Source organism: Carlito syrichta, unplaced genomic scaffold (assembly GCF_000164805.1).
Source record: "Carlito syrichta isolate Samal-C Ts95f unplaced genomic scaffold, Tarsius_syrichta-2.0.1 Scaffold308881, whole genome shotgun sequence".
Lineage (NCBI taxonomy): Eukaryota > Metazoa > Chordata > Mammalia > Primates > Tarsiidae > Carlito > Carlito syrichta.
In genome coordinates this window covers 588,329-613,713 of record NW_007252977.1, presented here as the reverse complement: position 1 = coordinate 613,713, position 25,385 = coordinate 588,329, and the positions used below count along the sequence as shown (strand labels likewise).

Below are 25,385 nucleotides of genomic sequence, written 5' to 3'. Positions count from 1 at the left end.
AAAAAAGAGTGAAGCCGCTCTTTGGGAAGGAGAAGCATGCTCAGGATAACATTCTAGAGTGTGTGACAGAGAAATGTCTGGTTGCTACCGCAGGAAATGAGAAGGCCTCGTGTTCACATAAGGCAAATCATCATCAGCCCCTCCTGCAACACGCTGGCAGATGCCCATGCAACCCCTTGCAGATCATATAGAATAAAAGGGATCAGAAGCCATTCAGTAGGAGGGGAAAAAGCTCCTTAGAAAAAAGGGGAAGAGTGAGTTCATCTTCTGGCTTCTGGTTGGTTTCTTTTCCAGCTACTTCCCCCAATACTGTTTATGCTAGCCGTTATCGCTGCTCTGGCTAGCTTATTACAAATATTAATTCCTCTTTGTATAAAGAAATTGGAGTGCATTGTAGAGATGATATATGTTGCTTCAGATCAGGGGAATGCTATAAATTTCTGTCTTCTGATGCTGTCCAGCAATGTACAAACTGCTATAAACCAGGCTTTGTAGAGTTTATCACTGTTCTCAGGGTGAAGAAAGACTGAAGGGAGATCTGAGTGGATCTTAAAATATTGGAACTTAAAAGTATGATTTCTAAAAGAAAGCAAATAGCACTTTGCACGAAACTATAATTGCCAGTATGAACACGGCAAGGAAAAATTGTGATTTCATTCTAATATTATGTTTGGGAGATTATCCAATTGCTTCCCTACACAGGGACAAATCCCTTGGATATAATTTGCAGGGCTGCATCTCTGCACAACAGAAGTCAAGTACACTTGTTATCAGAGCTCTGTCAGTTGCTTTCACCATTGTCTAAGTTCCTAATCTGCAAAGGCAGAAGATAAGATGCTTACTGGAAAATCGTATTTAACAAAAAGCCGAGTGGAAATACTTACCTCTTCCTATGACTTCATTGAAATGCACAATCAGGCTACTGGGTCCAATCACTACATGCTGCACTGCCTGGACCAGCTCTGGATTTAATGCACTGAGGTCAATGTGGACAGTATTTTGCAGTAATGGACTAGACATATCAGAGTCCCCACTAGTTAGGATAGGGGACAGGTCTGCCAGAGGATACTGCACTTGTCTGCACGATCCGTTCTGAGATGAGTTGGGAAATTGGTCTGCAAGGTCAAGCAAAATTATTAGAGAAGAAACCTCACTTGCTGGGGACTGCAATGGGACAGCAAACTGAATTAATAATGAAACTTAAATTTTAAAATGAAAAACATGGTGATTATATCATTGAATGATCCTAGGAAGAGCCTTTGCAAAGGCATTGGCTTGATAAAAATGATAATAAATTGGGAAAAGATATTGGTTTATATATACAAGCATTTTGTAAAATGTTTACAAACTTTCTCTTAAGTTGACTAAGCATTAACTTAGAAAGCTTGTTTGCCCTCTCTGTGTCCTTAGACATTTCTTTTTATCAACAGCAAAAAGCCATATGTCTTTAAGAAGGGAAGGCGAGGTAGGTAAGCAACTGCCTACTCTCACAAGAATCTAGCTCAAATATAAGAAAGTGAAAAGATGCCTTTGGAGAGATTAGTGTTTACTAATTACCATTGTGTGAATCTATATGGATTCCTGGCCAAGTGGAAAAAAATATATATATGATTAGAAATAAACAATGGCTACATTTCCAGAACTGAAAGCTTTTCATGCTTGTGGTAAATTCTCCATTGTGTGATGATGTCACTGGATTTGGTGTTACTGCTGTTTAGAGAAGACAGGTCAGGACTGGGTTAGTGTATCATCCTCAATGTTTAGTTGAGGACACTTGGAAAGGTGGGGGAACATTCCTTGTAAGTTGATCTTTACAGCCAAACCTGTATAAGAGCCTGATGTAAGGTTCCTTTTGCAATATATTTGTTTTTTAATTTCAGGGGGAAGGAATTGTGCTGAGAGTAAATTTCTTAATGCCAAATGGGGCAAAGAAGCCACCCTTTTCACTGTCCCTTTTCCTTTCCACTAGGGATCCATACATATCAAGGAAGGGACATCATAACCTCAATAACTGACCTGAAGATAAACTGGGTATTGTAGTGAAATGTATGTATCACAGAAAGAGGGCTATGTATGTGTGGGTGAGGGGGTCCCTGTTAGCGCCAAAAGACAATATCATTTATTTGCAAATAAGCGGGAGAATCAGAATTTGAGAGAAAGGCATAAAAAGAAAGCTGCTGGTACCTTGACTATGCCTACCCCGCTTATGCAGTTTTAGTATTTTCCACAGTGGACAGTTTGGTTAATAATAAATGAACTTGGCCAGAGAAGTAAATCTCAAAAGTGGTTCCAGAAAAGCTTTGGGAGCCACCTATAGTCACAGTAGTGACTAGTCAGAAGACAGACGCAACCCTCAAGGAAAGATGTGGCATGTCAGGAAGTACCTGAAATGTTGGGTGGGTGAGGGAAGGAGAGACCCTAGCTGGGCACCTATTCTTTAATCCCAAGGAGTCAGCTTCTCCAAATATTCCCCAGGGGACTAGAAATGCAAACGAGTCCCTCTACACTCAGTTCTTTCATCACCACTTCCCGAACCTTTGCACCTGGAGATCAGGGTTCTGAAATCTCAGGGGTGCAGAGATTGAGGGAAATCCTTGGTAAGACATTGGGAAAAAAAATTGTTTGGCATAGAAATATACTATCCCTTCAGCTAATTTAAACCGTGTGTAGAAACCAATGGAAATCACCAATGTGCAACTTCGGTGTCACACCACAGAGTTCTAGGTTTCCAGGAAAAAGACTGATGAGAAGGTTGTCCTCACTAGATGTGAAAAGTTCTGCAATTGTCTCTTTATTAGGTTCTGGCTGTGCATTCTACCCTGTGGATGACCCTCTCTAGGCTATTTTATCTATCCACGTGTCCAAGGAGCAGGCTCAGTGTAGAAAAGAGGGTGAAACGCAACCAACTTAGTGATAAAGACAGATGTTTGGTGAGGATGGAGGTTGAAAGATTTGGTGAGCTTTTTAAAAAAAGACTTGAGAATTTTAACGGTCTCCGCTTAGAGCTATTAAATGTAAATATAAAATACAAAATAGATATCAGTTTCAAAACTATAAAATAGGTTTGATTTTTCCACATTGTAAAGGAATGGATTTTTCAAGGCGAATGGGATCATGGGACAAAGATAATATTTACTACATGTATCACTAAAGAAATAAGATAAACAGCATGGTGGTTCACACCTGTAATCCTAGTGATTTGCAAGGCTGAGGCAGGAGAATTGCTTGAAGCCAAAAGTTTAAGACTGGGGAGCACAGCAAGACTCCATCTCTACAAAAAAATAAAATAAGCCAGGCACAGTGGCATGTGCCTAAAGTCCCAGCTACTCAGGATGCTGAGGTCTGGAGAATTGCTTGTGCCCCGGAGTTTGAGATAACAGTGAGCTATGATTGTGCCACTGCAGTCTAGCATAAGCGACAGAGTAGTGATAGTCTGTCTCAAAACAAAATGCACACACAAGACATAAAAAAAAAAAAGAGGCAGTATGTATTGAAAAAGTTAAAAAGTTAAGTGCCTTGTTGCTCTTGAATTGTTTGGATGAGCAACTTTTAACTTTTCCAGTATCCTCAACCATCTGTAACTCATTTTATTTGTCCAATGGTAAATATTCAACCAGGGAAATGCTTGTTTTTGACTCATGTCCTGTAACCTCTAAAGATAATGGGGCTAATACAATACCGACATATTGCTTTTACCAGGAGATTCTAAATAAAACAATGTGAACAGCTCTGGTTAACCTGAACATTACTATCCCTAGTGTTTTGCATAACATATGATATTGATCCTTCCTTTTTAAATAGCATAAGTGAAAGTTTTTCTTGGATAAGTCTCAAAATATAGTCAAGTGCTGGAATGTTGTAGGTAAAAGGCTGTGTACTAATACTTCCTTGAGAACACTTCAAGGAATTACCAATGGTACCATTTAAATGTTTGGACTTCAGTATATAAACAATGTAGCTGTTCTAGCTTATATTTAAATAAATATGTTTTTTGTTACTTAAGTCTTCCTGGGTTGTTAAAGAGAGCCCCACAGTTTCTTTCTTTCTTTCTTTTTTTTTTTAAGCCTCACAATTCCTTATCATCCCACTTAGATGATAAAAATGCTTTGCTTAAATGACTTTTAAAATTAACCTTTTTGTGAGAAGAGAGCTTAAAGACTCTAAAATTATACTGCAATATATGCATGGGTTCATTTTAAAATAAGAGCCATGTAAATCTGTGTCAAACTAAATAATTCTTTGGCAGAGGTAAATACTTTTTAATATTTTTATAAAAATATAAAGGCAAAACCAGAAATAAACAACATGCTGTACCCACTGAGGTGTATGTATAGTTATTTCTCAGAACAATAAAGTGAAATATACCTTCTGGAAAAGTGGCTCGGTAGTCTACAGATTCATTTGAAACCATTTCTGTAGTTGGGCTTACGCTTCGGGCACTTACAAGTCTATCCAAATGAGGAGTGTGTACTCTTGCATCATAGCGAACTAATTCACTGCCCAGGTCTAAAACAGAGAGAAAGAAAGAGCTTGTTAAAGACTTGGCTATCATGGGTCCCAGTAGACTTTGACCCGGTGCCCAGAACTCACAGGTTTTATGGGTTGCATGTAAGACAGCATGCATGAGTCTATGACAATTTTAAACTATAATGACTATATTCTTAAGGTAACTCCTCAAAGCAGACAATAACAAAAAAATGCACCTTTAATTTGCTTTCTCTTTTTTAGCCACAGGAAAAGCCCGAGTATTAATAAGAGTATTATTGATATCGAGATAACACCAGCAATCAATCCTGTGAAATTCTGATCTGGTTGAACGATTACTTTTCCAAGGACGGTGGAAGAAACTGCTTGCTTCCACTAAAAATGACAAAATAAAGAAAAGTCAGCATTTAGTCATGTAGATATTTATACTACACAGGCCGTTGTACAATCTCTCTGGGTCCAAAATACCACCTGGCTATAGCTATTCCAGGAGTGACATAATTGCCTTCAGGATAATAAGAGAATTCTCAGTTCTGCTTCAGCGTACAATTAGGAGATACTGATCCCTGAAGTATTTATATGATACTTAGCTGTTTGTATTTGTAACTAGGTATTAGGAATAAAAAGATAAATCAAAAGCAGGAACCAAAGTATAGAAGGGGAGACAGACACATAAATGACTGCAATACAATATACTATGCACCATAGAAATAAGACTAAACAGTAGGCAACAGATATAATAGGACATTAATTCTGTCCTGGAGGGTAGGATGGAGGACAGAGAAGACTTTCTATATGAAGTAAATCATCATAATATTGTTACTATGGGACAATAACATCTCAGAATATTTTAATTTTAGTTTTGATACATAGAAGAAATCTTTCCAGGTCTAATATTTTATAATTTTTAGGACTTATAGTCCTTCTGAAATCCCAACTCTGAGTATGATTTAGTCTTAGATTTTCTAATTTTTTTGGTACATTTCTATTTCATAACTTTTTAGAAGACTTTGGGAACTCTTTACAAATCACTTACTCTTGGATAAACATGATGTGTATATGCACAGTAGAATATTACTCATTCTTAAAATGGAATGAAGTACTGATACGTGCTATAACATGGATGGACCTTGAAAACATGATAAGCGAAATAAGCCAGAAACAAAAAGACAGATATCATATGATTCCACTTACATGAAATATCTAGAATAGGCAAATTCAGAGATACATAGATTTGAAGTTACCAGGGGCTGGAGGAGAGGAGGGAAGGTGGAACTACCGCTTATTGGTTATAGGGCATCTGTCTGGGGTGATGAAAATGTTTTGGAATTAGATAGTGGTGATGGTTATGCAACACTGTGAATGCAATTAATGCCACTGCATTGTACATTTGAAAATGGCTAAAGTGGCAAATCTTATATATGTTTTGCCACAATGCAAAGAAATTAACAATATAATATACCAAAACTCACTAAACTGTACACTTGAAATGGGTGAATTATATGGAATGTGAACTATATCACAATAAAGCTGTTAAGAATTTAAAAAATCACTAACTCTGGTTCTGGGTTATCTGATTTAGCTGTCTACATAAAAAGTTACTGTGAAACAGTTTAATCTGTATTTTACTTTGTCCAGTGCATGCCTTCTTTTATTTATGGGACTCCATGCATTAGTGATCACTGTACTGGACAGTGGACACTGGCTCTGGCCTCCTGGATTGGTAGGAGGTGGGGGAAGGACACTCTCGGAAGAGTCCTTATCCCTTCTCAGAATGACAGCAAATTTTGGGAAGAGTGTGGCATGATGGAGAAGCAATGTGGGTAGAAAGGACTTTGGAGACCTACCCTCCCAAGCTTGGAGAAAGAGACAACGTGACAGAAAACTCACTATTTCTAAAATAATCAGGAATGGAGGCAGAGTTGATGAGCCAAAGCCAACACATAAATGAGCTTTAATGATTTATTTTAAGCCTCCAAGTGACATAATTACACTGGCTTCCTTATTTACATCATGAGAGGAATGCAGGAATCCCACCTCTATATTTAGCTCACGGTTCAATTTCAGCAGGTCATTGGGGACTGTACATAAAACGGCTTCAGAGTGTGAGTGGATATTCTCACAGCTCTTATTTCCAACTTTTAGCACTTCACCTTTAACTGCTTCAGGGTCAATGTCATTTCCCTGGAAGAAAAAAAAAGCAGTTGTTAACACTTTACAGTTTTGCAGTAATGCTAATAATGGTGAAAGAATATATACTGCAAACACAGGCCATGTTGTTTACCAAGGCACATGATTTTATGATACTATCTTTCTTTTTTTTTTTTTTCTGAGTTGGAGTCACACTCTGTTACCCAGACTGGAGTGCAGTGGCGGCTCCCAGCCACCGCAGCCTCGACCTGCTGGGCTCCGGAGATTCTTCCACCTCAGTCTTCCAAGTAGCCGGAACTACAGGCGAGCGCTACCACGCCTGGCTAATTTTTGATTTATTGTAGAGATGACATCTCGCCAAGTTGCCCAGGCGGGTCTCAAACCTGCGGGCTCAGGCAATCCACTCACCTCAGCCTCCCAAAGTGCGGGATTACAGGCTGAGCCACCGAGTCCGGCTTATGATACTATTTTTCATGGGCATTGAAATGGTTGGAGGGGAATGTGACCATCGCAGAGCACTAATTAGTTAGAAATTACAGCATATAGTTTTCGCATCAAATTGGACGGTAGAGAAAAGGAAAGATTTGTTTCACATCCTTATGTTGAGTGATGTCTTACCCATAATCACTATTGTTTTCAAGGGATATTGTTGTTTGGCAAAAAAGAAGCAATTCAGAGATTCAGTTGTTACACTGCTTAAAGTAGAGATAATCTTGGCTGTGCTTTTAGAATCATGAGAACTTTAAAAATACTGACGCCTGGGTCCCATCTCCAGAGATCTGATGTTACATCATTATTAATGCATCAACAATGTATTATGTGAATACATTCCTTGTCTGTTTGAGTTGGGAAGTTTCTTTCCATTTTGTACACTTGAATCCTATACATAAATGAATTCATTTTTAAAGAAATTCCTGTGAGATGCCATATGACCATTATGATTTGAGAGCACAGTTACATTATTTTGAACAATTACACAGTTACATGAGGATTTTTAAAAATTACTCAATTTGACATATTTGGTTAACTGAAGTTACCATTAGGAATTTTAAAAAAATCAACATTTTGTGGAAGAAACCAATAATGAGCCTTGGGAAAGAGGTGCAAACACAGGTACCATTTCTCATATTAGGACTTAATGAGTACGGTTATTTACTGAACAGGCAATTACTTTGAGGAGAGATATATCAAAACCGATTACTATTTTTCTTATGGCCAAAAAATAGCCAGTAATAACTACAGTAGTGTTACTTTTGTTTTAAATGTTTAATACTTGGCAAACGCCATGCACATACTGTACATTGTCTCATATGGTTCTCAATAGATTGATAGATCAAATATTATTCTAGAAAAAGAAGCTGGAAGAAACGACTTCTTTATAATTTGAAGTTGAAGTGTAAGAAAAAATGCATATAGATAAAACCTATCCTCAGGTTGCTTCTAGGGGCAGCATGTGTAGTGCATTGAACCAGGTCAGCCACACAGGGCAACTCAACATAGAAACACATAAATCTAATAGATCACTTTGTGGCTTCAAATGACAACTTGTTGGTTAGGTCTGAGGAGGGCCAAGGCCCTTACTCACAGAGTGGAGCGAATTCAGGGAATGACAAAGAAAAGAGATTAAAGAGCTGGAGGGTTTGATTTATGAGGGAAGGACTAAAATGTGTCTTGCTTGCTTAGATAATGACTAAGGTTGGGGGAAGGGATGAACATCCTGCATTTCTATTTCTAATACTCATTCTTTTAGGCTTAGGATCTTTTTGGATGTTGCATTAAGGCTGCTCTAAAACAGAAACAGATCACACAACCACATAATGGAATCCCTCTGCATATGTAGCTATCAGGGAACACGTGACAATTAGTGACTTACAGAAGAGATGACTATGAGCTTTGTATAAGTAATTACTTTAAAAATCGAAAACCTCAGATATTACAAAAGTGATACTGATAGTCCACTACTATATAACAAAGGAGTCTAAATTGGAAAAAAAAAATAAGTATAAGCCAATTTTTGTCATTTAAAATAAACATAGTTTTATCAAGATGTAAAAGAGTGTATGTTTAGAACTTATTAATTTCATTGTTACTTGTTGAATATTAACTATTATTAAATAGAAGAACATATTAACAAAATCAGCTCAGTTCATAATCAATTTTCATTAAAATGGTAATAGATTTTTTTTTGTTTGTTTGTTTTTGAGTTGGAGTCTCACTCTGTCGCCCAGACTGGAGTGCAGTGGCCGCTCCCGGCCACCGCAGCCTCAAACTGCTGGGCTCCGGCGATCCTTCCCCCTCAGCCTTCCGAGTAGCCGGAATTACAGGCGCGTGCTACCACGTCCGGCTGATTTTTGATTTATTGTAGAGATGAGGTCTCACCAAGTTGCCAGGCGGGTCTCGAACCTGCGGGCTCAGGCAATTCACTCACCTAAGCCTCCCAAAGGCACGGGATTACAGGCTGAGCCACCAAGCCCGGCTTGGTTATAGGTTTTCAAATAAAGCAACAAAAGAGAAAGATTTCTGATCTTGAATCTCCTATACACATACAGCAATTTAGTGAGCGTGATCTCATTTTATCCTGCAAAGACACTCCCCTGAGGTAAGCATTATTGTCCTTTCTGCTTTACATATGCTTTACTAATGTTCAGAAATGGGCTAGGTCATGAAGGAAGTCAAATTCTATTTGATTCCAAATTGACTTGCCATCTTCTGTGTGTTAGACCCAGTTCTAATCACTGTGAACATAGCAATGAGTAAGAGTTTCTTGCTCTCTGTGATGTTAAAATGAATACATTTCTAAAATGAAAACTAATGACTCGCAATGTGTCACATCAGGATATACCTTGTCCCTTTCCCCTCCAATTCTGGTTGGGTATGATACAATATTTCCATCCAGGCCTGGGGACTCATGTCTGAGATGGCTATGGAACAGAGCATGTCTGAGATGGCTATGGCACGGAATTGGGGAGGATTTGAAAAATAGCATTATGATAGGAGAGGTCCATCAAGTTTTCTTACATCCAGGTGGCCTCACAACTGAGTCTGGGAGAATCAGTGAAAGCAGTGAGGTGCAGTTTGGTAGCAGGACCCAGCCAGGCAATGGTCCAAAGTCCAGGGATGCTAGCAGTAGAAAATGAGTGAGTTGGCGGTGGGGGCGAGATTTACTTCTTACTTGGAGGACAAAAGTCCCTCATTCTAGGAAACAGGAAAAAATTTGCCAGGGCATTTGAGAAAAGCTGGTAAGCCAAAGTTAAACTGGTTTCTGACTGGGTGTGGTGGCTCACACCTGTAATCTCCAGAGCTTTGGGAAACTGAGGTGGGAGGATGACTAGAGGCCAGACTGGGCAACATACCGCGATCTCCTTGTCTCTACAAAATAGCTAGGTGTGGCAGCATGAGCCTGTGGTCCAACTACTTGGGAGGTTAAAGTAGGAGGATTGCTTGAGCCCAGAGGTTCAAGGCTGCAGTGAGCTGTGATAGTGGCCATTGTACCTACAACCTGGGTGACAGAGCAAGACTGTCTCAAAAAACAAACTGATTTCTTCATTGGATACTTTTAAAATTTCCTATTAAGTACTTTGAAACCACAGGTGCTATTATGAGCCCTGGAACGTATTTTTTTTTTTTCCACAGAATACCTATTAACCTGTGCAGCACAGGGTAATATTAGTTTGAGAGCAAGATATGAGGACCATTAATAGGAATAGGTTTTGACAGTGGGCCAAATGGCCTCTGAGAAAACAACCCTTCACTTCCATCCTGTCTGGAGTCAGAACTGGCTTCATGGTAGTTGTGACTGGGCCTGGGCCTCGAATTGCAGATAAATTAATAAGAGGGAGGAAGACAACCTCTGGCTGGCTCTGGGCAGCAGGTGGATTGGATTGTTTCAGAACCATGTTCCCTTCCAGATCCTTCTAATGCCCAGACCTTGATGCTTGGCTCCCCGGCCTGAGATTTCAGCATTTGCTCTTGTGTTAACAGTGTTGTCGCCTGAGTTCCGGCTCCCTGCCTCAGGCCATCTTCCCGCCCTCTTTTTCCTGTTTGAGCTGATTTCTCCAGAGTGAACTTTTGAAGCATCTCTATTACCATATATTCCTACATGCTCCAGAATATAATCCTCCAGGGCAGTGTCAGGTTCTTGTTCTAGCATTAAATAATCAACATCCCGGAAGATATGCTCACGCATTAAAAGTCAAATAATAAGCCGGGCTCGGTGGCTCAGCCTGTAATCCTGCGCTTTGGGAGCCTGAGGTGAGTGGATTGCCTGAACCCGCGGGTTCGAGACCCACCTGGGCAACTTCGCGAGACCTCATCTCTACAATTTAAAAAAAAAAAAGTCAAATAATAAGGTAATTAGGGAAAAATATAGGGTTTCTTTAAACAGTTAATTTTTATATATTTATAAAAAGCTTAGAACTATATCATTTAAATAATTGTATAGATATATACATATCATATGATAGAACATTTCTTTATTATTTGGCATACATTAAATGAAAGTTAATGTGAAGAACACTGTGGACAAAAGACCAAATTTGGAATCAAGAAGCTTGAGTGTGTGCCCTCATTCTGTTGTTTGCTGCCTGACTGACCAGGACAAATCAGCTAATCTTCCTAAACCTCTGTTTATTTATCTATAAATGGGGATAATCATCACTCACCTCCCAGACTCACAGATACACGAGACTCAAATGAAATACAATATGCCAGAGTACTGTGTTCACTGTAAAATTCCATACAAATGTGAGCTGTTGTTGATAGCAGAACTTGGGGGGGGGTGTCATGTGTATTCCCAAAGAGATGTCTTCTTCTGAAGACCACTATCTACCACTGGTCCTGGGGAACTTGAAGCCTTGGCCATAAACTACTTCCTAAATCCACAGGGTTTCTGATTCGTTCTGAGAAGTGATAGAACTTTGACCTCTATTGTGTTCTTCTGACCCTGACTTGGCTGTCCCTTTCACCCATGACGGAGTCACCGGGCCAACTGCTAACTGAGGCAACTCTCACAACTGGGGCTGGAAATGATCACAGTCTCTTTTTAGTCAAGGAATTTTTGCATGCATGGCTTCATCAGGAGCATGAACTATTCCTGGCAATAAAGAGTATTTCACTCTAAACACATGATTCTCTCTAGAGAACTTCCATTGATGGAATACAAACATACTACATTCTCGTGATTTGAATGGAAATTGAACAAACACAACATAAAATAAAATGTTCGCCTTTCTTTTGATACAAACAGTCCACTGTGGGTCCCAAACAAACGTTCTTTCTTCTTTTTTTTTCATGTTGTATTTCTGCCTTATGAGAGGCAAAGGTCTTAATGTGATTAATTTTAGACATTGATAAAGGGTTAAATTTTGGACACAACAGATATTCTCTTATACCTTAGATTTCTTCTCATACATAAGGAAAATGGAGTACGGGGAAAAAAATTGAATCATGATACCAAAAGAATCCCCCTGAACTGCTCTTGCTCCCGCTAGATGACTACTCTGTCATGTGGCAGGTACTATTCACTTGGTAGAGAAAAGGAGCTATTCTGTATATAGGCAAGAAAAGAAAGTCTTTTGTGCCAGTCTCCAGAGACTCCTTGGCCCATTCTGGGAATGCCATCGACAGGCTGAGAATGATGTCAAATCATGTTTTTCTTGGTCCAACAATTTTGTAGGATGTTGAATAATGGGTATTTAATTTATAGAAAAGGAAGGTTTTTTTCTTCCATGTAAGACTGTGCTTGGAAGGGTAGATAAAGAACCATTTATCTCTAATCCCTCTTTCCAAGATACAGGAACAGAAAAATAGAGTTTCTCTAGGCGTAAAAAACTACTTGCACATAAACCTTTGTTTTCATCAAGAAAAACCAAATGGAATCTTTCAAATGGCAAACTAAGTAATTGTTGAAAGCAAAAGGTCACACTAGATTAGTTTTATTGAAAAAAAAAAGTGATAAAAGCTCTTTCTCCCTTTCTAAAACTAATTAAAGAAGCAGATGAAAGAACTTTGCTGTTGTAAACACACTGTTCATTGAAGCGGGCTTCCATTTAATTTCATGCTGGGCTTGCTTAATTATTGTGCAAAACACAATCATGAGGTTAGTAAACTTGTATGCGTGTCAGTGTATGCACAGGTTGGTGTGTAGCTAGAATCTTGCTGAAAAAAGGCAGAACATCAGTAGAAATGTATCATTACTTACGTGGAGATGACCTACAGGAACCTTATTACATCTAAATAAGGACTCTCTTTTTGCTTTGTGTTTGTTCACATTTGTACTCAGATGATCTTCCAGGAAAAAAAAAAATCCTGAATGTCTTAAACAACATGTTGAAGAATAAATATTTTGTTGTTTCTAGGGACTGATGTTATGGATAATTAAAGTCTTGATCATTTTGCCTGCGTTATTATAATTTTAAGTAGATATGACTGACCTTTCAGTCATATCTACTTAACCTTTCATAAGAGTTATATTCTAGTCTTTGTTTTGCTACTATTTCAATATTTGTCAAGCCACATCTCTGGCCTCAATGATCTTCGTTTGCAACAGGCCAGCTTAGAAAAGATGATCTGCTATTCTCCATGAAATTATACTTAGAGGCTAATATGTTCTTAAAGTAGTAGAAATCGAGTTCCATTTATAAATCAGCTCAGAGACGACCACACCCAGATACAAAATTCCAAGTATTACAAGGAAGTACAGAGCTACAATTGATGAATTTTCTTTCATAGCTCTTACCTTTTATCTTATAATGAGCACATTTAGGTGAAATGTCCAGGGAAATAGCGTAACATCTGCAGGATAATGCATCACAGGGAGCCTGTTTAATGGATTTGTGCCCCACGTTTGCTACTTTCTAATATATACACAAGACAGGGTTTTAAAACATTTCGTTAAAATGCAGTCCATGATTATACTTACCTTTTAGTCCTGTGCCAAAAAGATTTGTTTTTCAGAGTTTAGATATTTGCTGATGTAGTATAAGATATAATGACCAGCTACAATGCTATTCACATAGCTACACAGTCAATTAAGTTCGAACTGATGATTTAAGAGAGTGTTTTAAGCATTTCTTACCTTAATTTCCAGTACATTTTCATTGCCCATTGAGATCATCACTGGCTTTTCAAAAAGTTTAAACACAGGATTATGTACATATATAAGATCAAAGTGTTTGGAAAGTATCCCGTCTAACATGAAAAAGGCTTTGGTTTTCAGGGGGAGTTGCAGATTCAGCTGTTGTAGTGAAGGAGTGGTACAGCAGATTATCTCTGAATTAGAGCGATGCTGACATGCCTGTAGCAAGACACAATTATCCACTGTAAACAGAATATAGCTTGACAAAACTCGTTGCAACTTTCATAATTCACAACTCCACTCAACTGAAAATATGTAATTTTTGAAAAAAAATCTGTATTTGACTTCCTAATGTTGTAACATGATAGATGCAAAATTATCCAAACAACCCAGTCTTCAAAGGAAACTAGAGCTTCACTTACCCAGAATAAGCTATGTTGACCTAGTTGGAGCTAGCCCTCACCTCATCATTTTATTTTTCTTAAGAATACAGAAGAGTCACCTAGTCATGTGAGGTAGACATGGCACAGTGGGAGCTGGACTTTGAGGGGTTGGAAGCCCTTGGCTCATCCCTTAGCTTTAAACCAAGACGAGAGAACTGAGGTGAAGCCCATGTGGAGAAACTTAGTTTCCTCATTTAGGAATTAAGATGAAAATGTTATTCACAATGTGGGATTCGACACAGTAAAGTGGGTTGTAAACTGCCAAGCACCATATGGTGAACCCGATAATTAACTGTGTAGTTAGGTCATCATATGAGTGTGTTTTAAGCTATTAATTATGGAGTGCCAGGTTCTGTGCAAAATACTTTGCAAGGTTGTTCTCATTTGATTTTCACAATAATCCCATAGGTAGGTGCTATGACTATCCACAGTTTACAGATAAAGAAACTGAACTTTGCAAGCTTATGTCACCAAACCAAGTCACACTACTCACTCTGAGTGCTGAAGTAGGGTACATAAATCCTGGGCTGTTAACTCCAAAACTTAGTCTTAACTTCCATGCTACTGTTCTTGTTCATTATATATTCCATATTGGTAAATATTTCTGTGTGCTTGTTTATTATATATTCCACATTGGTAAATCTTTTCCTATGCTCTCTACTTTACAAAGGCTTTGCTATTATTATTTTGTGCCCTTTCATCTCTCATTTCAAATCTTCCCCTTTGGAATTCTGATTTATGGAATTTTGGAAAATGCAGTTTCCTCTTGATTGTACTTAGACTAAACCAGCAACACAAAGTGCTACATTTAAGGTTAAATGGTTGCGTTTTTTTCCCCCAAGGAAAAGACAAACAAGCAACAACATCCCTTAGATTTCCTTTTCTTTGACAAGTATAGTTGGAGATAAAACAATTACTTATGCCCACAATAGAAAAAGGACTCAGGATATACATAAAAAGCACAAACAGAATTTTGTATTTGATATTTTCTTTTAAAAATAATTGTTAAAAATTATCCTACATTTAAACATGCATACTGTAAGCAGATTAAACGAACAGAGATATGAGTAAAATTAAATTAGTTTTATATCAAATTAATACTATAATGCAAAAAGCTATTTATTCCTGTCATATGAAGAAGTAGACATGAACAATTTTACTGCTATCACGACAATTTTCTACATAACAACAAGAAATCTGAGAACTACATAAAAAATTACAGGCTTCTGGAACTAATGCACATGAAGAAATTAATATACATTAATATACATTCTTTTTTAAAGAAGGTGAATATTTTTATTTTAAAACGATTTGAGTTCATTGGACTTAAAGTTATTGTGACTGGATCTATATATCTAAATCAGAACTGACCAAGAGTTTTTATCTGTTAATAACAAACGGGTTCAATCCATCTTGATCAGCTTTAAATTCTATAAGCAGCAGGGAACATGGAAGGAACACACATTGCTTTATGGGGTGGTTTTCACAAACAATAGTTAAATAGTAAATAGGTCTACTGAGTTTTTCACTCTTGCCCAATGTACTGTGCAATGCATACTTGTATTGTACTAACGTGTTTGTGGCTAAAAACAATGAAAGATTTCGTTTCCAGACACACAAACAGATAAGATATTTATCTTCTTCTACCACTGTCTGAATCTTCCTTGGGATATGCAACTCTGACACCTAGAAGGTTTTGATTACAATGAATGAATGAAGCTAAGAAACATTCTGTCAGTCATTCTAATGTTAGTGAGGGAGAAGAAAGAAGATTTAGTCATTATTTTACTAATCTAGGCTCTGTGTTAATTAGATAAATTAATAATTTCTCAGATTTATACTTTTAAAAGTTTCATGCTAACACCAAAGTAAGTTACTGTTATTCTTATTTGGCTAATGAAAAATTGTTATGCTTAGTTGTGGAGAACTGATGTCCTTTAAATTGATAGCAGTGGTATTCTAACTTTGTTTGTGGCCATGTGTGGGGATTGGTTTCAAAGCCCTTTACTTCTTACGGCGACTCCCTGGAGTACAATCTCTCAGGAATATGATAAAAATCTAATAATACTCTTCAGAGGTGATGCAATGTGGCTGATTGAGAAGGCCAACAAAAATCTCATTTGAGATGACCTTATTGTTTGGTGATTTGGCTTGACATTTTTAGCCCCAAATTGGTTTTTGTAATTAAAGAACACCGTGGCTTTAGTCTTCAAGAAATATTGGATGGGGAATCTAAAAGAAAGTGCTGTAATTCAATCTCTCACCCGCCCAGTCAAGATTGTTGGATCGGGAGCACTTAGAACTTTCATTCTGAGTTGAGTGCACAAGTCCAACTAGATTATGGTATTTTATAAATTAGAAATACATCAACAAAACATATAGAGTCTTTGGAAATAACTTCAACCTTCTTAAGGTCTAAACTAAGACTACCACTTCAGTGTGACCTATTTAAATCATTAGACCACAAAATGAGTCAATCTCTTTTAAGAAGACATTCAGTTAAGTTTTGGTTGGCCTTGAGAATAAAATAAGGAAAGAGGGAGAAACACCAAACAACATTCACATTTTAGGAAATAACATATATTCTAATGCTCTTTCTTGTTACTTGATAATGTGCTACCAAAGAAACAAGAAGAATGGTAAGAACAGAGGGGAATAAGAAAACATTGCATGTCTGCTGCTTAGAAAGACAAGGATGCTGCTATAAGATCAGAGGCTTTTCCCAAGGTTTTACTAGAGCAAACGGGTCCGTGTTCTATGATGCATTAAAAAGGGTATAGGGTAATACTGTGACTTTCATTTATACTGACTGTTTTTAAAAACACTGCCTCATATTGGTAATCATTATTTGTGACTAAACATTACATAGGGGTGCATGTGTGTGTTTTCTACATTGTTAGCCTAAGACTAGATAATTTCAGTTGTTGAATAAAAAAATACTAATTGACCTTTGCTGCAAGGAAGGTGTTTAGCAGACGTTAAAGGCAAGACTGAAATGTCCCACGTACCCTGAATGCCAGGTGGCAGAGACAGAGATGCAGATCTTTGAGTAGAACCATCACTCAGAGGACTTACCACTGTAAAGTTCCTTCCTGCTTCATGCACATGTATTACCATCCTTGGGACACTAACTGAATTCAGGTTTTTTCCAACACCTGTTATTGTGCTCCCACCACTGGCAAAATAAAATAGAAAAATGACAATATTGAGAGGTTCTTTCCACCAAGTGTTTTTTTTTTTTTTTTTTTGAGTTGGAGTCTCACTCGGTCCCCCAGACTGGAATGCAGTGGCCGCTCCTGGCCACCGCAGCCTCACTTGCTGGGCTCCGGCGATCCTTCCGCCTCAGCCTTCCGAGTAGCCGGAATTACAGGCATGCGCTTCCACACCCGGCTGATTGTTTGATTTATTGTAGAGATGAAGTCTCGCTGCCCAGGCGGGTCTTGAACTCGCGGGCTCAGGGAATCCACTCACCTCAGCCTCCCAAAGGCGCGGGATTACAGGCTGAGCCACCGAGCCCGGCCCACCAAGTGTTTTAAGAGAAAGGTTCAATTTAATTACATGCAGTGATTATAAGCCAGAGGCACAGGCAAAGTCAAATGGATGTTCAGGGGTAATTCTTCTTTGCAAACAACTTATTATTAAAAACTTGTATTCCATAGCCTAATAAATGCATTTTTTTGTGTGTGTTTTTTTTTGTTTTTTTGTTTTTTTGAGTTGGAGTCTCACTCTGTCGCCCAGACTGGAGTGCAGTGGCCACTCCCGGCCACCGCAGCCTCGACCTGCTGGGCTCCGGTGATCCTTCCACCTCAGGCTTCCAAGTAGCCAGAATTACAGGCATGCGCTACCATGCCCAGCTGATTTTTTTGATTTATTGTAGAGATGAGGTCTTGCTGCCCAGGCGGGTCTCGAACCCGCGGGCTCAGGCAATCCACTCACCTCAGCCTCCCAAAGGCGCGGGATTACAGGCTGAGCCACTGAACCCGGCTTGCATTTGTTTTTTATTCACTAAATCATAAAATAAATCATTTCCTCTCTGAAAAAAATACAAAGAAAAACGAACTTAACTATTGTTGCTAGACGGATAGAATTAACAGAAACAGGGCAGATTGAATGGATCCAATGAGACATCGATTCAAAGGGAGTCTGGTACAGGAAAATGCTGTGTATAAGGCAGGCAGGACCAAAAATACAGCGAAGAATGGAAGAAAAAAGGTGATTCCACTATTGGACCCTAAGGTAAGCATAGAACAGACATACATAGTATAGTGCATACATACTATGGTGCCACATTAAATGGTTTTACTGTAATCCATTTAAATGTAATAAAATAGGAAAAAATGCTTCTTGGTGTGAACCAGAACTGATAAGTCAGACTGTACCCCAAACCTGAATGTAGCGTTCTCTCCTGAATTGGAAAGGCAGCCTTTAAAAGAAATGCAACAGCATTAAAGCCAGAGATAAAACTGCAATTTCTCTGGACTATTCTACAGTTCAACTGTCTTTATGCTTATTATTTTTTACACCCATCAGAAGCTTTTACTTACCTAATAAAAGATTTGGTTGGATGAATTTCATATACAATGGGGTCTTCCTGGTAACTGAAGCTGCTCGTCTCTCGGTTGGCTAAGTCAATTTTCAATTTAACAGGAAATTCGGTGGAAATGGTTTGGGCTGGGGTATAACATTCAAGAACACTATTTGACACACTGAACAAAAGAAAATTAAGAAAATGAACCTCAGCTATTAGACATACAAATATTTTAGAATTATAATCCATAAATCAAAAAGATATAACTCAATGGTTCCTAAGTGGGAATTTCCTGAGGTGGTCTAGAAAAAAAGCTCTTTCTAGCATAGACTTTTTATATCTGACTGGATCTCAAACTCAGCCTTGTCATAAACAGGTCAACTGGGATTTTAAGAAATCTTTAAAGAACTTTTGTTACTTGATCAAATGAACTCTTCTAACTTTAAGAAGCAGGAACATAACCTCCTTCCAAGTCTGATTTCCCCCATTTCTTTCCTCCCCAGAGTGAGTCAGTCTAATTGTAAATCTTGATGAAAATGTTTATTTTAATTTGTTATCAATCACCAGAATCTCACTGTCTATAGTATAACCAAGATCCTAAGGTATAACAATAAAGAGAGTGGACAGGAAGACAAAACTGAAAAGGGGAATTACTAAATAATAAGGCAAGGGAAGGAAAATCAGCAAAAGGAAATAGATGGATTTGGGAAAGAGGAAGTTTTGTCCGCAGGAGAGTAAACAGTAAATAAATGTACAATTTTTGCTTAATTTGTATGGTATGGATATTAATCCAACTTGATGGATGCAACAAAAGAAATTTGCAACACCTTTTTAAAGTACATGTTTTTCCACCAATTGAAATGTGTCTAGAATTCCCACTGTTCAAGTCTTTTCCAGTTAAAGTAAGTAAAGTGCCACCAGCTTGAGGACCATATCTTGGAGAGATGCTTGTTATTATAGGATCCTGAATGGGAGATAAAAACAAAACAAAGTAACTTTTTAATTTTATAACTCTAAATAGATTGTGCAAACATCAAACATCCTAGTTCATGAGGAAAGTAATGCTTAAACTTACCACATAGGAAAATGTACTAGATTGTGTCGTCCCACGACCGTTTGAAATAATTATGGACATATTGAAATGCTCATTCGTTACAGAACCAACTGTGCATTTCAACCTGAAAAAAACCAAATATATGACAAATCCAATTGCATTTTCTAGTTAGGCTGTTTTCTAGGAAGGGACATTAACTCTAAAAAGGGAATTGACAACTTTGAATAGCAAGCAGAGTTTCAAGGTAAGCATTGAGGCTGAAAATGGTATAATTCTATTTCTGTACTATTATGCTAAGCTTTATATCAACTATTATAGTGTTTGTACAAATAAGCAGAAAATATTGGAATTCATCAATGCAGACCTCACCAATTGAAAAGTGCATAATAATCGAAGTCTAAGCCTATGAAACTGTAGAGATAATGTTTGGCCCATTTAAGATAAAGAAATGGTATTTCAGTTGCATATGAAACAATGGGTTAACTATAAATAGGCCAATATCTGCATTGAAGTATGTCAACAGGTACATTTTTGTGGTTATACTTGTCACATGCTTATTTAAATTACTTAAAGGAGAACGAAATTCTGATGGACATTTCATAGAGTTGTTTTTGAATCAATAATTATATAGTTCTGAAAAAAATTTAAAACGTTTTTAGAAATAACTTTTTAAAGAAAAGAATGAATTACGTTTCACTTTTACAAGTCCAACCTACAATGCAATGATTATGAGTTTTGGAGAATTTACAAGGGAAATTTATAGAATGAATTTATTTTACCATAATGTTAACAGGTATGACATTAACTGATGTTTTGGTCTCAAGTAAAATGAGTAGATTTAGACCTTTGTGTAACACTGGAACCAATCTAATAGACATAAAATAACCACTTGATATAATATCAACCTTAAAGATGCAACCATAAAACTTTAAATGTTTGGTTTATTACTACATGACAACTAATGATTCCTGGGTTCTCTATTAATTCAGAGCTTATAGAAGATACATGTAGAACATAGTAGAACAAGCACAGGTCTTGGATTGGAAGAGCTGAGTTGGAAGGTCTGCTCAGTTCTAAGATATATAGAGAGAGAGCTGAATATAAACTTAAACTCAATCAAAAAGAGTCTCAAACATGACTCAGTTGCTAGACTACCTTTTCAGTTTTTCTGCATTTAGAATAGAGGGTCCATAGTGAGCTGTTTGCTGAATTTTATTTAAAAAGCCTTTGGAGACGTTATTATATTTGAAGACTCTAAAGATGAAGCTATTCCAGCTAGTGCTACCCTTTCAAGTCTACCCAGATGATTTCTCTAGAGTTGTTACATAAATGGTTAAAGAACTCCCAGATGCTGGATTCTTCTCTTCACCTAGGCCATGCCTCCTTTATTTCTCCTAAACCCAGTAAGCAATTGGGAATACAAGGACAAAACAAGCCCACAAGAGGTGTGACAGGCCAATTCCCTTTTTAATGCAAGAGATGGACTTTTTGAGCTTTTTAACAACAAACAAACAAACAAATACCCATTCAAAAACAAAACCTGTCTTCTGAGCACATCCCAGCAAAGCATTTTAAGATCCTTACATATTTGTTGTGCTCTCACTTAAGGTCAAGGTGCAGCTCTCATTTCCAAGGAGAACTCTGGTCTTCTTTAAATCAAATTTATTATTCCTCCGAAATCCAAAGTCCCAGCCACATATGGTGAGCGTTGTCCCTCCTTCAAGAGGTGCACTAGTTGGGAAAACCTACAAGACCAACACAGAACTTTTTTTAAAAAGCCAATAAATTATTATTTTTATATGTATAGAAAATAGACAATGTATCCTTAAATAGTCTGAAATTCTTCCATTTTCCCACAGTCTAGTAAAAATTGAGTTTTCACTAAAGGAAAAAGGGTCACACATTTCAGGGCATCTGGAACAAACATTAAAGTTACCTATCATGCTGATGAAACAAGTTGTTTTCAGGAGTTCCAGAGATGGGACAAAGAGTAGGTTCAGCCTGGTGGGAATAAAAAGGGCTTTCTGGGCCAATCTGAAGTGAATTTGTTTTTAGGGATGTTTTAGGCAGGAGTAGACATACTTTGGGCCCAGTCTTTTACTTACTCATAACTCCAATTGTAACTGCTCCATGGACCTCCAGAACAAGGTCTGATCAAACTCCTTCACGAACCCTATAAGCTAAGGCCTACTATGTGCCTTGCTCTGTGCACTGACTGTGTGCATGCTATATTCTTGTTGCTATGTGTTTCCCACTCAGAGACGAAAGTCTCATCGTATAATACCTCTTTTGGTATCCAGTGCTTGCCCAGTTGTACTTAGCAGCTATCATAATAGGAAACACATAAATGATATTCAATATATAGCCGCCAATCATTCATTCATTACTTATTAATAAGGCACCTCCTATGTGCCAGTCACCAACAAATCAGTGAATCTACTTCTTTATAGTTGCTTCACATGTATTACTGATATAGGCTTTTCTTTGTTCTTTCAATATGGTCACTATTTGATATATACCAGATGATTAGTTGACACACTCGACCTTTAAAAATTATGAAATATTTAATACATACAATATATTATTTCTATTAGATAAAAACAAAACTGGAGAGAGCCCAACATTGGTATTATAGCAATTTTTCTAATCTTCATTGGCACTACTTTTTTTTTTTTTTTTGAGTTGGAGTCTCACTCTGTTGCCCAGACTGGAGTGCAGTGGCCGCTCCCGGACACCGCAACCTCGACCTGCTGGGCTCTGGCGATCCTTCCGCCTCAGCCTTCCAAGTAGCCGGAATTACAGGCACGTGCTACCACGCCCAGCTGATTTTTTGATTTATTGTAGAGATGAGGTCTCGCTGCCCAGGCGGGTCTCGAACCCGCGAGCTCAGGCAATCCACTCACCTCAGCCTCCCAAAGGCGCGGGATTACAGGCTGAGCCACCGAGCCCGGCTCCATTGGCACTATTTTACATCTCGTGTTTAGATTGATTTTTTTCCCCCTAATGTTCAATGTTAAATAAATATCAGGCTTATTTTACTATTGCAGGCTCACTTTTGGTGTGTTCAAAGCAAAATTTGAATTTATTGATAACCCTTTGGCAATCATAATTTAAGGTAGCATTAGACACTTATGAAGTCTGTAAGGCGTGTTCTCAGGCTAAAACTATTAAAACAAAACACACTTCCAAGTTAAAAATAATCTTCTCCTCAGCAGGTTTGTGACAATTGGGAAAGGAAATGCTCTTTTAGGGGGGACATATTGTAAATTGTGCTGTAAAGTACAATGGTGGGAAAACATAGCACCAAGATAGAGGCAACTCAAGAACCAGCAAAGGTGTTTGCTAAAGCCCAGTGTGTGAACAGCTAAAAATCCCTCTTTGACAATTAACAAGGGCATTTTGCAAAATTTAAATCTGCACACCTTCCCATCCATCCTAAGTAAATAATCACAAAACAAAGTCTTAACTTACTCTCGCTACCAAACCCCTTTAAAGTCTTAGCTTAAAGCTTTTATGATAGTTATTTTACCCATAAAAATCCATTACACAGTTGTGCCTTTTATGAAAATTTACCTTGTCCATGTCTAACCAAATGAGAATTGCTAGGAAAAAAATCTGTTTATTATTATTATGTTAGAAATCTGGTAGGAGAGAACAAGACATCCAAGCCTCCCAGGGCTCTATTCAGCCTGAGGCCATCACACAGCTGCTGGGCTTTTCTAATGAGGGGGGCTTCCCGTTGAAAACAGCTGCCCAAGGCTGATGTTGACTTGATCCCACTGCCTACATCCTCCCTTTCCATATAAAAACTGAAGTCTGTCACTGTACATACACCCTCACCATTACTTTCTATAACAGGCAAAGGGATTGGATGCTTTGAGAAAAGACACTGAGAGCTGTTCAACTCAGGCACCAGCATTAGGAATGGATATTAGATGCCCTCTGCCAGCCCCTCAGGGTGCAAAAGGCCAGCCCTGCTTAGCTTTTCTCTCTGGGCTGAGCATTTTCCTCTTAGCTTATGGGATAACCTTCACTCTTCCAGGGAAAAAGGAAGGAAGCAGTTGTGGACTACACACCCTTGGATAGACCCAACAATGGCTGGCAAACTCTGAGTTATCCTGAAGGGCAGAGAAACTCTGTGGGCAGGAAATGATTGTCCGGCACAAAGCCACAGAGGCTGGGCCTCCTACCTGCCTGGATAGGGGAGATAGAGCCACAAAAGTAACTTTCGTCCTTTCACAGGTGAAAGATCACACTGATGGGGCCCATTCCAACAGTATTTTAAAAGATTCTTGATTTAAAAACCCATTAAGATAAAACATCAGAAAGCTAAAAAGCAAACAAAAATACCTTTGAAAATAAAAATTCTCAATGGAGGCCTCCTTTCCTCTTTAGTAGAAAAAAAGTCACCAATATCGTGGTGGCAGTATGCTGCTTGCACCCCCTCCTATTCCCATGAGATAGCGTTTATCTGAGTCTTGTGATCAATTAATAAATAGTTTTGTTGTCTCAGTGGTATTAAATTCAACCCTACAAGACATGATAATTTTCTGCTAATACATTCAGAACACATTGGAAAGTGCTCTTCTTTTCCTGAAGCATCTTATTGCTTTTTAAGGACGAGATCAGATGACATGTTTGAAACAGAAAGCTTTCCTATCTGAAACTGCAAAGAAGTTCAGTCACTGAACATCATGTACCTTGAAAAGCAGGTTAACTTGTGTGTATTGGAAAGTGAAATTCTATACATTAGTTGGATTTTGTGCCTGTAGAGTTTAAGACAGATAAGGAAAAGATGGATAATCTGTCTCATTTTTTGCAGTAAGAATGCTAAATGTTACGGTCTAGTGCAGCATGAAATCTTCCTAACAACGATGAACCTAGAGGGATTTATGGAGTCAGATGCACTACTTTCCTTCTAACCGTGTAGCCTAAGCCTCTCTGACTTGTGCACGATACTATGCAACCTTTTAACGTCGCCAACTGGACAGTGTGCTAGAGTCAGGGAAGGTGAGAGGAGGGAGATTCAAATATTGTAAAAGATTCCCTGGTTCCAGAAAATTCTAAAATATATACCCTATCTTTATTTTTAATATAGCTTTCATGATTAGTAAAAAAAAAGGAGGCACACTAGGCAAAATTAAATGTTTCCTTTGTACAGGTTATCAACCTGCTTTCTTCACTTAAAATACTAGTTTGGCTATATTTGAAAGGAAATTGTTGTGATTGAATTGCAAGAGCAGATACATACTATCCCTATCTTTTTCATGGAATAGCTGAGTTCAGATTCCTAGTGTCTCAAATTGCCAAGGCTGTGTGTTTATAAAAGTATAAAATTGCATAGGGTTTTGAAAGTACTTGTACAACAAAAAAGCGCATTAATACTACTGTAGAGATTTAAATTTGTTTTCCTACTCTCATTTAGTTTATTCTCTGGCCAATCAAGCAAGTCAAAATAATAGCGTCACACCTAACAGAAAATGGCTTGGTTTAAAACCCAGTCACCCACTACAAATCTTGCTCCACACCGTAACTAAATGAAAACAGCCATGCGCTTGGGGGGCACTTCTTGTTCTGATTCGTACACTTTGTTTACTAGGGCATGAACCAGGCGACGGAGACCTTTAACTTGAATCTTTCACAAGAACA

The 25,385-nt window shown here is 38.0% G+C and overlaps 1 protein-coding gene across 2 annotated transcripts in view; it reads right to left on the bottom strand.

The window, feature by feature from the left end:
- MET (MET proto-oncogene, receptor tyrosine kinase) overlaps positions 1-25,385 on the bottom strand; it is a 93,015-nt gene that overhangs the window by 22,607 nt on the left and 45,023 nt on the right. Inside the window, exons 6-15 of one of the 2 annotated variants that reach the window (XM_021716727.1) lie at positions 21,321-21,481; positions 19,758-19,860; positions 19,510-19,646; positions 18,699-18,860; positions 17,230-17,383; positions 13,712-13,930; positions 6,523-6,669; positions 4,704-4,860; positions 4,366-4,506; positions 885-1,115 (exon numbers count right to left, since the gene is read on the bottom strand). In XM_021716727.1, coding sequence (XP_021572402.1) covers positions 885-1,115; positions 4,366-4,506; positions 4,704-4,860; positions 6,523-6,669; positions 13,712-13,930; positions 17,230-17,383; positions 18,699-18,860; positions 19,510-19,646; positions 19,758-19,860; positions 21,321-21,481 — 1,612 coding nt within the window. The remainder of the gene's footprint in view (positions 1-884; positions 1,116-4,365; positions 4,507-4,703; positions 4,861-6,522; positions 6,670-13,711; positions 13,931-17,229; positions 17,384-18,698; positions 18,861-19,509; positions 19,647-19,757; positions 19,861-21,320; positions 21,482-25,385) is intronic. The other variant, XM_008066339.2, reaches the window with a different exon arrangement.